Genomic DNA, 13,624 nt, shown 5'->3' with positions numbered 1-13,624 from the left:
GATGTATGATATGGCTGTACTCCAGTGACAAGAAAATACTACTCTTCTACTAACGAATTATGGTTGGGGCACAATGGCGTGAACAGAACTGTCAGTCTGCAATTTTTGCCAGCGCCTCATAGCTGGCCAGGACTGAAGTAAACAAGGTGCCTACTGGCAATTCTCTGAAGTTTTGACCAGCATCTAACTTCTCTTGTTGCTACTTATGCAGCCAAACAGGTCATCGCATGAGAGAAATGTAAGATTTATTCCCAAGCAGCACCCCAGTAGTGTCGCACTGACCCAGAGGTCTAACAATAACCATGTTAGTGCTGACCATTTAAAAAGAAAATAATTTTTGTTTTGGGTCAAGCCTGGCCCAGAAACCACCCCCAACCCCCTAATTCTGCTTTGATCTGCTGGTTGTAGCAAGCTTTTATCTAATTTCTTCGTGTTGTCACCGTGGATTATTTCCTCAGTGAGAGGAAAATTAAATGCCAGGAAAAAAAAGAACCCAGAAATACTAACATTATAAAAATGTAACTGGACTTTTATGGCCTTTCTGATAAAGGTGACCATCTTCCTGCTGGTCTATTCTGCTGCTCTCTTGTTTTTAGGATTTTTATTTTGTTATTTAGCTTATCTGAGGCCTAGCATCACTTCTGCTGAAACTCCTAAATTCCACTTGGAGGAATATCTGGTTTCCAATATAAAGGGGAAGGAGAATTTATACATCTATTTCTTTTTACAAAACAGAAGGAAAATGAACGAACTGCAAGCTTTGCTGAATGACAGTCTTATCAGAACAAAGCACGTGGAAAACGCAGCTATCATCGACATAAAGGAAAGAAAAGTCTGTGCATCAACCTCTGGCTTTAATGTAAGAGATCAAAGAGCACCCTGGGAAGTGACAGCAGAGGTAGAAACTCTGGAAATCTAGAGCACAACGTAGTGATAATGGCAGGGAGCACAGCACTCTACTAAATACACTTGCTTCTTTCAACCTCGGAGCCTGAGTTACAGGGGTACACCCTAGCTGCTGTGTTGAGAGGTTAACTTGCAAAGTTGATTGCTAATTTCACATCTTTGAATTTTGGAAGAAAGATGCCATTTAACTGGCATTTTCAAGGAGTCCTTCTTAACCACTTTGCGCTCAATGATTCTACCAGTAAAGCAGATGTACGTAGGTCCATTCTCTGGCACCCAGACCTACTGGTATAGAATGTGCCGTGCCCATACTATAACCCCAAAACAGAGTGACTGTACCAGGTGCCTATGGGGAGTGGTCCTGGGCCGTTCTAATTTTGCAGACTGTGCCTCGGAATTGTTTGGGAAAGAGCTTGCTGGCCCAGGCCAAAAGTCTACATGGACTGTTCTGACAGTACTCAGAACTGCTCCCTGGCACGTTAAATTTGCTAGTATAGATGTAGCTTATCTCTTTTCATTGTTCATCAGCTGATAAACAGCAGAATAACGCCACTTCTAGTCATATCATATTATATGGCAAAACTAATACACACTCCCTGACACAGTCTGTAAACTTTCAAGGAGTTCAGAAATGCTCCCCACACCACAGTCACCCTTATGTCATTGGAAGGTACCACTTCTTCTCCTAATTCCCATGATACCAGCTCTCAAACTATCCCAGGCAGTTTTTCCAGGGGTACATATTGCTACCCGTGGCATGCTCAGAAAAATGTGTTCAGAAGACGAAGCTTGTGTTAAGATAGCCCCATCCCTGGGGACAGATTCTCAGCAGAGAGAGTCATCAGTCCACTAGGTAATAGTGACATCATCTTTAATATGTAAATTATCTTTAATACAAACCACAGCTTGTAGAGGTGCCAGCCTGCTGGCTCTTCAGCAAGGCAGATTACATGCTGAGGTCCAGAGCAAAGTCCTCAGCCAGTGTAAATTATCACCAGCCCCACTGACTTGAAAGAATTTCAGGCCAGAAGGGATCATTGGATCACCTCATCCAACCAGCTGAATATAAATCTGCCAAACCAGTGACTCAGTTACACATACACTGAGCCCAAGAGCTCATCGACATGAATAGATACATCTGTGACCTGTGTAGACCACTCCATGGAGGTGTGATGATCTGGTCTGGACTTGCTAAAAGTTACACTTCCCCACTGAAGACTGAGAATATTTGAAATCGGCACCCTTGGGTGAGCTCTGCACAAGCCCGGGGAAGGCTGCGTCCTATCCTATGTTGCCTTTCAACAGAAGGGTCCGGTCGCCACGGGGCACATCACCTACCTCGAGAAGTGTCACTGAGTTATGGGACTGCACAGATCGTAATGACAGACTAAGCAGATTGTTTCAAATGAGACTTAGAAAATACAGTGGACTGTACAGAAACTAGGTCTGGTTTCAAAGGCAGGCAGACTTTTTTTTTTTTTTAACATCATAATTTTAAGTGAACTATCAAAGACAGTAGGAGGGTGGAAAAGCAGTTCATCATTGCGAAGAGGTGCCTTTTTGGTCCATAACACTGTGTTGTACTAACACAGGTGCCACCAGAGAATGCTTTAAACCTTATCCACGCTTTCTACAAGAACTTACTGCAAGTTAGAAGGGGAGGACTCAACTTCAAGGACAAGTACTATAAATGTGTCCGCGCAGATGAGCATTCCATCTATCTTCAAAATGTATGTTGACAAGAGCTGTGGCCATCCTGAGAAATCTGGAGACTTCCTACTTCTTTCCCTTGCTGCCTGGTTACATGACTACCGTAACACAAGCAGAAAGCCTTCACATGCTTCTTATTTTCTTTCTCTCCGTATCACCTTCCCAGCAGGTGTGGAATGAAATTGGTGCAGAATACAAGAAAGTGTCAGCTGTATAATAGAAATTTTATGGGCAACACCATTCATTTCCCTAACACCGCCTGCAGGCCTTGTCATGTTCTCCTTTGAATCAGTTAATCTCCCTAATGCAGCAAAACCCAATCACTTCATTTTTTTGCTGGGTTGGTTTCTTGCCACATTAATGAATTAATCAGGCAACAGGAGGGCCTGGCAAGCCCACAGGCCAGAATAAGGTTGCAGGAGCAGGTAGCTGGGTTGGGGGAGAGAAGAGACAGGGGTGAGCAGGACCTTGTTTGGCAGCTTACTTGCCTTGTGGGACTTCAGCCTCAGTAATTCACCTATGAAATTCAGAAACAGAAACTGAGAACACGGCGGCATGCAGCCGTTCTCAGGATGGCAGAATTTTGGTACTCCTGCCAAGTCACAGAATCTGAAGTAAATACATCCAACTGGTTGTTTCTGGGGTCTTCTTAATTCTTCCCCTCCCCAGTAAATCCATCCTGAAATGAGCTAAGCAACTTGCAGAACAGGCTGAGCAGCTCGTAAATTTGGATCCTGTTTCAGAAAAGTACTTTGCATTGCCTTTTTCCATTCCTTATTACAAATGAGTGAGGCAGAGTTTGGGAGGCAGGGTTCATACAACACTGGGCATGCTTTCATGTAAATACTAGTTATTTTATTTGCATTTACAAATTCTTTTCCATATGACATTGAGCACTAGGATAACACTTCTTCAAAATGCTGCGCAATAATACATTAATCAATGGAAGTGAGAATAGGCAATATAATAAAGCATTTGACTGACTTGCTTTAATAGTCAACAGTCTTCAGAACAGGCACTGTCACTGTTTGTCTGAGTCCTGGCTTAGACTTTGAGACAGTATTTGCCTTTTTTCCCCCCAAGAAAACAGGCAGATTGGCAAAGAAAATACCTGTAATTGGCCCACATTGTAAGGCAGTATGTATACAGCTCTATTTTTTTAGAACCTTGTAACCTTATACCAATTTTCCATCTTCTCTAGGCAGATGGAGGCCTGATAGTTGTGAAGACAAAGACTTTCATCCTGGTTGCTACTTACAGAGTGGGCATGTATCCCAGTGTGTGCGTGGAAGCCGTGGAGAAACTAGGTAAGAGAAAGGCCTGTATCTGTGTGCCTGCATGCCGGCATCTCACTGATTAGCTCCACCCTTGCAAACAGCTTCAAAAATTAAACTGATGAACTACCAAGTCCTGAAAATCTGGGAAACTGAATACAGACATGGGTTATTGCTCCACAGCTAAACCCTCTCCTGACATCTCATCCCACTGTGCTAGGTACATGTGCTCCAAAGGCTCAATGGGTATGAACAGGTTGCAGAACTCCCTCTTTCCTTGGCTGTCCTGGCACACGTTTTCTGTTAGTTACCCTTCAACAAAACAGGACCCAACAGTCACATTTTCTTGACCTCATATGCCTAACGCTGAGGTCTTAAGCACACTTTTGTAGAGCATCAGCTTTGATATTCTCCTTCACAGTCCACTTCTTCAGTGACACATGAGCTTTTTGCAAAATACTGCAAAACCCAGCCCTTCACAGACCAGCTGCAGAATCCTGACTGCATCTCAAATGTAGTTTTCCCTTTGTGTGGAGGTGCTGGCAAGGATTAACCGCTCTTCATTGTCCTTGGCCTGGGAGATAAGTAACAGGGTTACACAACTTATTGCTGAAATATATGGCTGACTCCATATCAGGGATACAATCATTTTATCCCATCATCCAAATGGATAAAATGCATAAGAGCAGATTCCCAGAATAGCCTTGATTTCCACCGTAGGGGTAATTCTAAGAAATTTCTAAGGAATTTCAAGGCTATTTCTATGGAATATTTTGTAGACCATTAAGATTCAACTTAATCTAGGTATATGCCCATCTTCTTTCACTGAATAGGTATGCAATTGTAGGCCCACTGTGCTCCTAGCTTTCATTCCTCATTTAGGTACCTAAACGTAAGTGGAATTAATTTGTGTTTTGGGGCATAAGCTGTTTTGTCTGGAATGAGCTATAAGACTCTCAGTAACAAATTTTTCATCATACTTTTTTCAAAAGGCTTTTACAATTCAAAAAGCTACAGCCAAGAAGAGGATTTTAGAGGCTATAATGCAGGTTTTAAAACAAACTTCCCTGTCATACTTAGCAGCTATGATGGTTCTGTTAGAGATTAGGTATTACAGGTCTTTGTCACTGACATGTATGGCCAGCACATTGACTTCAAATTATATGAATTTTGGGGGACATTTATGTCCTGGGCTATGAGCTGAGGAACAGAGAGATTTCCCATCCTGGTAACGTTTGGCATAAGTTAAGGACAAACAGCTTCAAGCAGTAACCTCAAGAATGTCCACTGGGGTAAGTCTACTGAGAGCATCAACAGGAGTTTTTAATCACTGGGTCAAAATGGGTATGAAATACTACCACACCAGAATGGTCCTTCCAGGTAAGGAGTGTTTTCAAGGGATTGTTTCAATCTAGGGCAGCATTAATGAGACTTACGAAATCTAAGAATTGGACCTTATGTTTTCAGCTAACTTCAGACTAACTCCATCCTAGTCTTTTTCTGCAGTACTACAAATGGAGCTGGAGCAAAAGGTGCCACTGTGTTATTTAGCCCCAGGTCTGTCCAGCTGGCTCAGTAATAAATTCAGGAGCAGTATCATACTTGATACTAGCTTCTTTGCTGCCGTGGGAAGAGGGCAGAAAGCGTAAAGTTGGGAGATTGCAAAAAATGCCAACACCGGCAAAATCCTTTAATAATTTCCACACAAGTTATTTGGTCTTGCAAGTAGTCACATTGTCCGTAACTGGCCACTGTTCCTGAGTAAAGTCTAAGGTCTAAGTATTTCCAGGGCCAAATTTGAGGTGGTTTTGAAAATGTGTATTCTCTGGAGTTTATTCTTGTTGTTCTGGATGATTTGTTTGTGAAAAGAAAACAAAACAGCTTTCCTTCACATGTTATAAGAGATTTCTGAAAATTACTTAAAGTGTTTGGTGTTTATTCTTTAGAACAGATAATACCTCATGAATATAGGTATTAGTATTTTTAATTTTCAGCTAGAAATACTGCTGTCTTGAGTACAATATAGTCTGAGGTGGATTTGAACTTGAAAAAAAGCATCTCCATTACAGCAATTCTGTATGTGATTTTTATCATTGTTGGTTTTTTAAAATGTTTTTATTTCCTTGTGTTACTATAGCAGACTACTTTAGAGAGAAAGGTAGCTGAATCAGCAGAAAACTTGAATTTCATCAACCTCAGAAGGACTGCTCACAAGGAAATTATAGAATTAGTTCTAGAAGAAAGTAATTATAAAAAAAATTATAGAAGAAAGCATAGAAGTTTGAAGCATTATCCAATGTAAGCAAGAAACTTCTGCTTTGCAACATTCCGACTGCTGAGTTTCCTTCTGTTTTTTCAAGAACACTTGAGGGCTTGCTGCTGATAAGAGGACTACATTACACATCTATCATCTAAGTTTCTTAACTGAATTGAAAGTGATGTCTTCAAGATTTGGTTTAAGATGCTCTGCTTAATCTTCTTTTAGCCTGTTTCCAGATAAGAAAATTATTAATCTCACTAAGCAAAGTAAGTTCTGTAATAGCATTACAGCTATGCGTAGCATCACAGACCCAAGGGACAAAGGAAATTGTTTCATTTTTTCAGATTTTTCAGATTTTCAGATTGTCCTGTACATCCTTGAATATTACAAATAAAACACATTTTTAACATGTCAATTTGCATTGTCATTGACCACTATAGGAAGTTATTTTAAACTGTACTGGATTGCAAAGTTCTGGGAGGACTGGGGAGGAGGGACAACATCACTATCCAGGCTTGAATCAGATTGTGTGTACTATAGGACATCAAAGAGCAGTCTCAAGAAGACCAGGCTCCATGATATTTTCATCTGCAGACACAAATAAATTATTAGCTCTTTGAGTCACGTGAGAACAAAAGAATTTTTAGCTATATTTGATTCTAAATTAGTTTAGTTTCAAAGAAGAGTTTAAAAGTTATCAAAATCAAGAGGAAAAAAATCCACAGAGAATCCCACACATGGACAGACATATGATTTATCATTTTTAAATACCACAGAAGAGTCCCACACACGGACAGACAAATGATTTATCATTTTTAAATACTCTAAAGTGTCAGTTTTAGTCCCTGACAACTCAAATACTCAAGAGCTGGTGACTAGGACACAGAGAAAGGCATGATGTGATCCTTTGCCCTCTGGGGGAAACAGTAAATCTCAACGAAGAGGTGCCATCAGGCAGCTAAAACATCAGGTAGAAATGCACCAGGTTGATGGGTGTGAACCAGTAAACCTTGAACACTGCTGTCTTACAGGAACAGAGCCCCATAAAGCCTCCTCAGGTGGATATATAGCATAAAGACTGTCACAGCTCACATGCTCTTAATGCAATTTGAGTAAATCTGGTCTGCACTACTCAGAGTTCAGAAATCAAACCGTCAGTACAGTGCTCTGCCCGAGAACATACCAATATGGACGCATCCAGCGGATCCGCACAGTGAAGGCGTTAGACCAAACCTCCCTGTGTGCTGGGGACGAGCGGCGGATCTCGACCTCAATGCCAAAGGGGAAAGCAGATTGCTGCCTCAATCCGTGGAATAAAGCAGGTCCGTGGGTAAAAATAATGGTGAGATGTACTAATACTTCTGACTCTGCTCATGTCTTTCCCTCCAAAGTGAAATACAGCCTCGTCCTGTTCCACCCCTTGACTTGCTGCGGAATGGCTGACAGCAAGGGCAGAGCTGGGAGAGGAGGAACTGGGATCAGACTCTGCTCCCGAGGACAGGCTGGGTTCGCTCCTGCTGCGGAGAACCTCCTCCCTTCTTTACGGGAAAAAGGTGAGTCACAAATTGCGCTCGGGAACCACACAATGTCTTTAAATTGTTGTTTTGGGCCACTGCCGGCAGATCTGACAGTTTGAAGTTGTTGCACTTAGTTAGAAACTTGGTTTTCAACTCCTATGTGCATTTGAAAGCAATGTAGATATTCAGATCCTCACTGTATTTTTTTATGTTTTTGTGAGTCTGCTTCTAGCAACAAAGAAAAGCATTTATAAAAATGCAGTTTAGTGGACTGTGTTGGAAGAGGGACAAAAGCTTCTTTCGCATCTTATTTTTAATTGACTCAATTTGGACAGATTAGGAGGGCAGAACCATCTGTTACAGAGTGGTGTCTGGTGGGCTTCCCATTAAATTTTTGTGCTAATACAGATACATTTTGTGGGACTGGATTAAATGGTTTAGCTGAAACCAACAAATAGCCAGCCTCTGACAGAAAAGCCTTTAAGTTACATTTTATATGAGTAATTGCAAGCGTGCGTTCACTGTAAAATAGCCATAGAGCACCACCCCGTGGGGATTTACATTGCTGGGGTTTCACGGTGTTTATCATTCTGCATCTGCAGTCTTACAACAAATAACTAAGTATGCTCTTAGCTTTTCCTGCACAGATATCATAATGCAAGTGATTTTTACAGAGGGCATGGTGGTCTGTCACACAGTGCTGCTTACTTGAAGAGGCTCTGGCTTGCAGCCCACCCTGCGTCTAATACTATATTCAGTATAGTACCAGCTCTCGGGAAGTAACACGGTCATTCCCGTTGTGATTCTCTCTTCTTCTCACTTCCTTCCACCCAGGGGGTAGAGGGAAGACTGCTCCAGATTTGATTTTGCCGGGCGGGAGGAGGCTTGACATCTCAGGCCATCTCAACAACCGCTGGTGCCAGAACTGAGGAACCCAGGAACAGTGGCTGAGGAGTTACTGGAGAGACTCCTGCAGCAGTGCTACCCTTTACCAGGGTGCATCAGGCACACAGGGATCACCTGCTGAGGCAAGGGAAACAAATAGGGATTTTTAAAACCATTTGTTATCTTTCATTTGCGCTAACTCACCATCGTGCCTTTGCGTATCTTCAAGTTGCCATCCATGGGCTGAATCATAAGGCAGCACTTACATGATTTTAAATGTGTCAAATAAAGGCTCTTTCTGCTGAGAGTTTTAAAGTCCCATTTGTGTCTACTATTTTAAGGGCCTGTGTCCTTTAGTCAGTTGAGCACTGGGGCCCTAATCGTGCACGAAGTCGAAAGCAAAAGATTTTATTTTCATTTGAGTGCTACTTTACAGTTAACGTGGGTGGGAGGTCAGTGCTGCTGGATCCGCGCACAGCTCTGTGCAGGTTTAAGCCCTATGACTTGATGCAAGGTAATCGCCACCATTTGTCAGATGGCTTTTGCAACAATATGTTGTGTCCCAAAGTTAAGGTAATTCACTGCATTATAACTCCTTTCTCTGGCAGCCCTCCCTTCTTCTACCTCCGAGCCATGTCACGGTTTCATTCTCTGCAGAGTGGAGTCTGTGGAGCTGTGGTTACTGATTACTGAGATTTTCCAGCTGCACATAAGTGTGCCTGTGTTCATGCTGGGTTTTTGGTTTTGTTTTGTTTTGTTTTTCCAGGGAAAATGTTGGCAGCCTATTTTGATTTCCCGGGAGGCCCAGAAAATCTCTATGTGAAAGAAGTGATGAAACCACATCCAGGAGAAGGAGAAGTTCTTGTGAAGGTCTCTGCCAGCGCTCTGAATAGGGCTGATTTACTCCAGGTATGTGTACGTTAAGCAGATTTATGCACCTGAAAACGACACCAATTTTTCCAGCCCCTATCTGAAGTCTTGACAAATCTGACGAGTTAAAAGAAATTAGACCTGGCGAGCATTTGGATGGGAGACTTCACAGGGCTGACAGAAGAGATGTCTGTCAATTCAGCAGATAAATGTTTTCATCTGGGTCACTGCAATGCAGGGGTGTCATGGGAAGGCACCTGCCTTTCAAGAAAAGATGGAAAACCAAAGCTCTGGTCTTTCTAGATGCTTAGACCATTCTCTGGGCATTTGAGATGAACATGAAATGTTCCACTGGCTCAGTTCCAGTGTGGGAAAATCACATTCAAATTGTTAAGTCCGAGCTGCTTTAATTTGTGCTGAAAGCCACACTCTGCAACTGGAGACCATAATACCTCCCCAGCATGGATTGGCCTGGACAAAGGGGACTCACAATAAATTAAATTTGCACACAGAATAAAGATATAAAATATGTTTTAAGAATAAAACATACTTAGGAAACAAGAAGTGTTGCCAGAGGATAGAAGACCCTCAAATTACTGGAACATTTGCACAGTGGAAAATCAGGATTAAATAAATAGGAATTTAGGTTGGAGGCATGCATGTAAAATATCACAGGTCATTACACTCATTGATGTGTGGCTTTTCCTTCCTTGCCCTCTCTTTTCTTTTGTTTTAGAGAAGAGGCAAGTACCCTCCCCCGAAAGGAGCAAGTGATATTTTAGGCTTAGAAGCAGCTGGGAGCGTGGCTGGGCTGGGACCTGGCTGCAAGGGCCGGTGGACGCTCGGCGATGCAGTGATGGCTCTGCTCTCCGGAGGTGGCCAGGCAGAATACGTCACAGTACCCGAAGGCTACCTGATGCCAATTCCCAAGGATATGACTTTTATTCAGGCTGCGGCCATTCCCAAAGCCTGGTTAACAGCCTTTCAGCTGCTGCATTTTGTAGGTGAGAGGCGTATTTGCAAACCTATCCCACCAAAACAGCTCGTCTTCCTTTCTCTTTGTTGCCTCCCTCTGAATGCTGTTTGCCTTCAAAGAACCTTTTCTCTGTCGCTCCATTCATGTGGGTCAGAATCCGGTAAGCCAGACCCAGATCCTGAAATCTTGACCACATTTCCCCAGTCACATCTTACTCTGCTGATTGCATATTTACAAGGAAGGATATGGAAAAATGGTCAGTTTTTCTTTTCATCTACATTTCTCAGCTTGAATGGCAATTTCCATTAAGCCTAAACCCTGAAATAATTTACATGTTCTCCAAAAAACTGAAAACGCATCCTACTTCTAAAGATTTGACTTCGCTGCAAGCATAACCATATAATGAACTTTCTCACTAACTGCTTGTGGACCTAAAATAGACAACATCTTCTTGTACCTTGTTTCACAGAGACTTTAACTGTAGGTAAAAATCCCCTCTGAGCTCATATAAAACAGACATATATTCACTCTTCATTTTGAAAATGTGCCACAGAGGCACTAACAATAGCACTTGCCAGAGTTTTCCTCAGCTGACAAATAGCCTTCTTCCACCTTCTTCAGCAGTAGCATCTAAAAGCTCCACTAAAGAACAGGAATTGCAAAGTAAATTTCCTCACTACCCAAAATGCAGACTCGCTTCGAGCACTGCTGGTTCCTGGTGTCTGTGGTCAATTAGGACCACATCTCCAGGACTACTCAGTGTCTCACTTCCAGTAGCAATCAGTGGGACACAAACAAATGCATTAGGGCAACCGGCAGATGGTAAAATGATAGGTAGAACTGGTCCTTAACCATTACCCAGCACTCCTGGTATTTCTCCATTGTTGAGTACCTGATTTCTCAGTAGTGACATCCTCCAAGTGTGTTTTCTGTTGGTGGCAGTGGATGGTCCCAGTATAAAAAGGCTGACCGCACTAACCTAAGCAGCTTGGTCACAGATGCCCAGAACCGGACAGGGCCAAGCTAAAGTCATTCCACTGAAGTCAATAAAATGGAGTCTTGTCGGTATACTGCGAGCTACGTTAGTTCTGGATTTGTTTCTTTTATGAAGGATATAAAGATGTAAACAGAGCCAGCTCAAGGGCATCTCTTTCAGCTTCCTCTGTAGTATTTTCCACCCTGATGATACTTTAATCCAAAGGTGATGCCAAAAGAGTAACCATTCCCCTTATGTCCTCCTTCAGGTAAAATACAGAAGGGCGAGAGAGTGTTGATCCATGCTGGAGCTAGCGGAGTCGGTATGGCAGCCATTCAGCTGGTAAGACTGGCCAAAGCCATTCCCATCGTGACTGTGGGAACTCAAGAGAAACTGAAAGCAACAGCAAACGCCGGAGCAGCTGCAGGGTTCAACTACAAGAATGAAGATTTTAGTGAAAAGGTCTTGGCGTTCACCCAAGGTAAGAACGTCTATGCAAAAGACACTGTTAGAGTTGAGGAGGAGTGTGTACCTCCTAACATATACGCACGTACACTCAGCTTCAACTGTCACCTTAGTCGGTGAAGGAGCAGACAGTAGTGACCCTGTTAGCACAACCTAACATCCCGTTCAGCCCAAGAATCTTATCTGTCCTTAGTTTAATTGTGCTGTTTTCTGCACAGACTCTTTGGCTTTGTGTTCATTTGGGGCGTAAATATTGCGTCTGTGCTATTGTTGCCTCCACGAGGAACTGTGGGACCAAATCCTCACATTTGTCTTTGTGTTTGAATATGGGAATAAAACCTAGTTCTCTTACTGTTAGAAAAATTTAGCTTTTCTAAGCATTTGGGATAGTTTATGACAGAGTCTGCATCTGGATATCTATAATGATTCTTTTTTTGTGCCTGATTCTAGAATTGCTTACAAATTGTGCCAATTCCTAATTTCAGTAGAAAGATTTAAATAAGAATTGCAAGATTGATTCTGTACCTATAAAGATCAAGGGTTTTTTGCCTGAAATTATCTTACCTTTAATGCAGCTCAATTACTTTGCTGAAATATTTTCTGTTTCTACTTGAGGTTCTGGAGTAGATATTATTTTAGATTGTGTTGGTGGCTCATACTGGGAGAAGAATCTCAACTGTCTGAATACTGATGGCCGGTGGATTATTTACGGACTACTGAGTGGAGGTGAAGTACACGGAGATTTGCTTGCAAGGCTGCTTTCCAAAAGAGCGAGCATCCATACAAGTCTATTACGATCACGAGACAAGGAGGCAAGTAATGGCTATCAGCAGTGTATACAGTTTGATCTTAAAATGGATGACAGTTTTGAGAGTTTTCTTCTAATACCAGTGTTAAAGCAGAATCTAACACATTATTACCAAAAAAGCACCACCTTAAACTGTTATTATATTCTTTGGAAAACATTGCAAAATTAAGTTGTAATTTCCCTTCTCTATTTTTAGCAAATGCTTCCCTTTTACAACTATGGAATCAGAGGAATGATTCCCAGGACTTCTTAATGTACTTCATGAGCAACACAGTTTAAAGATTTGGCCTAAGAAAAAACAAAACTCAAGTGATCAGGCAACTTGATCATGTCAGGGCCAGGGGAGAGAAAAACCTCTGTTAGATAGAGACCGAGGCCATTTGGATGCCTAGAAATTACCAAGGAAAAATAACTTTATGTGGAAAGTTCTCAGATATTACAGTAAAAGACAGCAGTGTAGAGCCCTAGGATACATTCTGTCCGCAGTCTAATACGTAATATTCTCAAGAATTTTATCAGTTTGAGTTTAAGTGGTTCTGCACTGAGCTTATACCGCTTGTTTGGAGAATTTAATTCAATTACAATATAATTGATCTAAAAGTTTTCTTGTTTGTAATTGACACCTGTCAGATGTTTACATGTCCATCTCACTATGAGGATGTCAGAGTCTCCCTGAGAACTGTGTACATTTTGTACGTTGTACTTAGAGATACCTCTGTGAACAAAATGATTGGAAATAATCTTCAAAATGCTTTCATTTTTTCTTCAGTATAAGGAACAGCTGGTGAAAGCCTTCACAGAAAATGTGCTGCCGTATTTTTCTGGAGGAACCTCCCCTTGCCTCCAACCACTTGTTGACAGCGTCTACCCTCTGCACGAGATCGCAGAGGCACACAGGATCATGGAAGAAAACAAGAACATTGGCAAAATTGTCATTGAAATGCCCGCTTCATCGTAAAAAAAGGCCCACTGCTGTA

The 13,624-nt window shown here is 42.0% G+C and overlaps 1 protein-coding gene across 1 annotated transcript; it reads left to right on the top strand.

Annotated features, from left to right (window-relative positions):
- Positions 1 to 711: 711 nt before the first annotated feature.
- On the top strand, positions 712 to 13,605 carry TP53I3 (tumor protein p53 inducible protein 3). The gene is made up of 8 exons (XM_009484749.2): positions 712 to 859; positions 2,499 to 2,636; positions 3,818 to 3,923; positions 9,319 to 9,461; positions 10,159 to 10,426; positions 11,643 to 11,855; positions 12,455 to 12,651; positions 13,417 to 13,605. Exons 1-8 carry the CDS (start codon positions 743 to 745, stop codon positions 13,603 to 13,605), a joined length of 1,371 nt encoding a protein of 456 aa, XP_009483024.2. The 5' UTR covers positions 712 to 742.
- The last annotated feature ends 19 nt before the right edge of the window (positions 13,606 to 13,624 follow it).

Source organism: Pelecanus crispus, chromosome 3 (assembly GCF_030463565.1).
Source record: "Pelecanus crispus isolate bPelCri1 chromosome 3, bPelCri1.pri, whole genome shotgun sequence".
NCBI classification, from domain to species: domain Eukaryota; kingdom Metazoa; phylum Chordata; class Aves; order Pelecaniformes; family Pelecanidae; genus Pelecanus; species Pelecanus crispus.
Note: the sequence above shows the minus strand (reverse complement) of the source record. Positions and strands in the feature narration are given on the sequence as shown.

Excerpts from the sequence above, each read along its gene's own strand:
- TP53I3 (XM_009484749.2), top strand. The coding sequence starts at position 743 with ATGAACGAACTGCAAGCTTTGCTGAATGACAGTCTTATCAGAACAAAG. Across the intron at positions 3,924-9,318 it reads GGAAGCCGTGGAGAAACTAG|GGAAAATGTTGGCAGCCTAT; the intron begins GTAAGAGAAAGG and ends TTGTTTTTCCAG. Across the intron at positions 9,462-10,158 it reads ATAGGGCTGATTTACTCCAG|AGAAGAGGCAAGTACCCTCC; the intron begins GTATGTGTACGT and ends CTTTTGTTTTAG.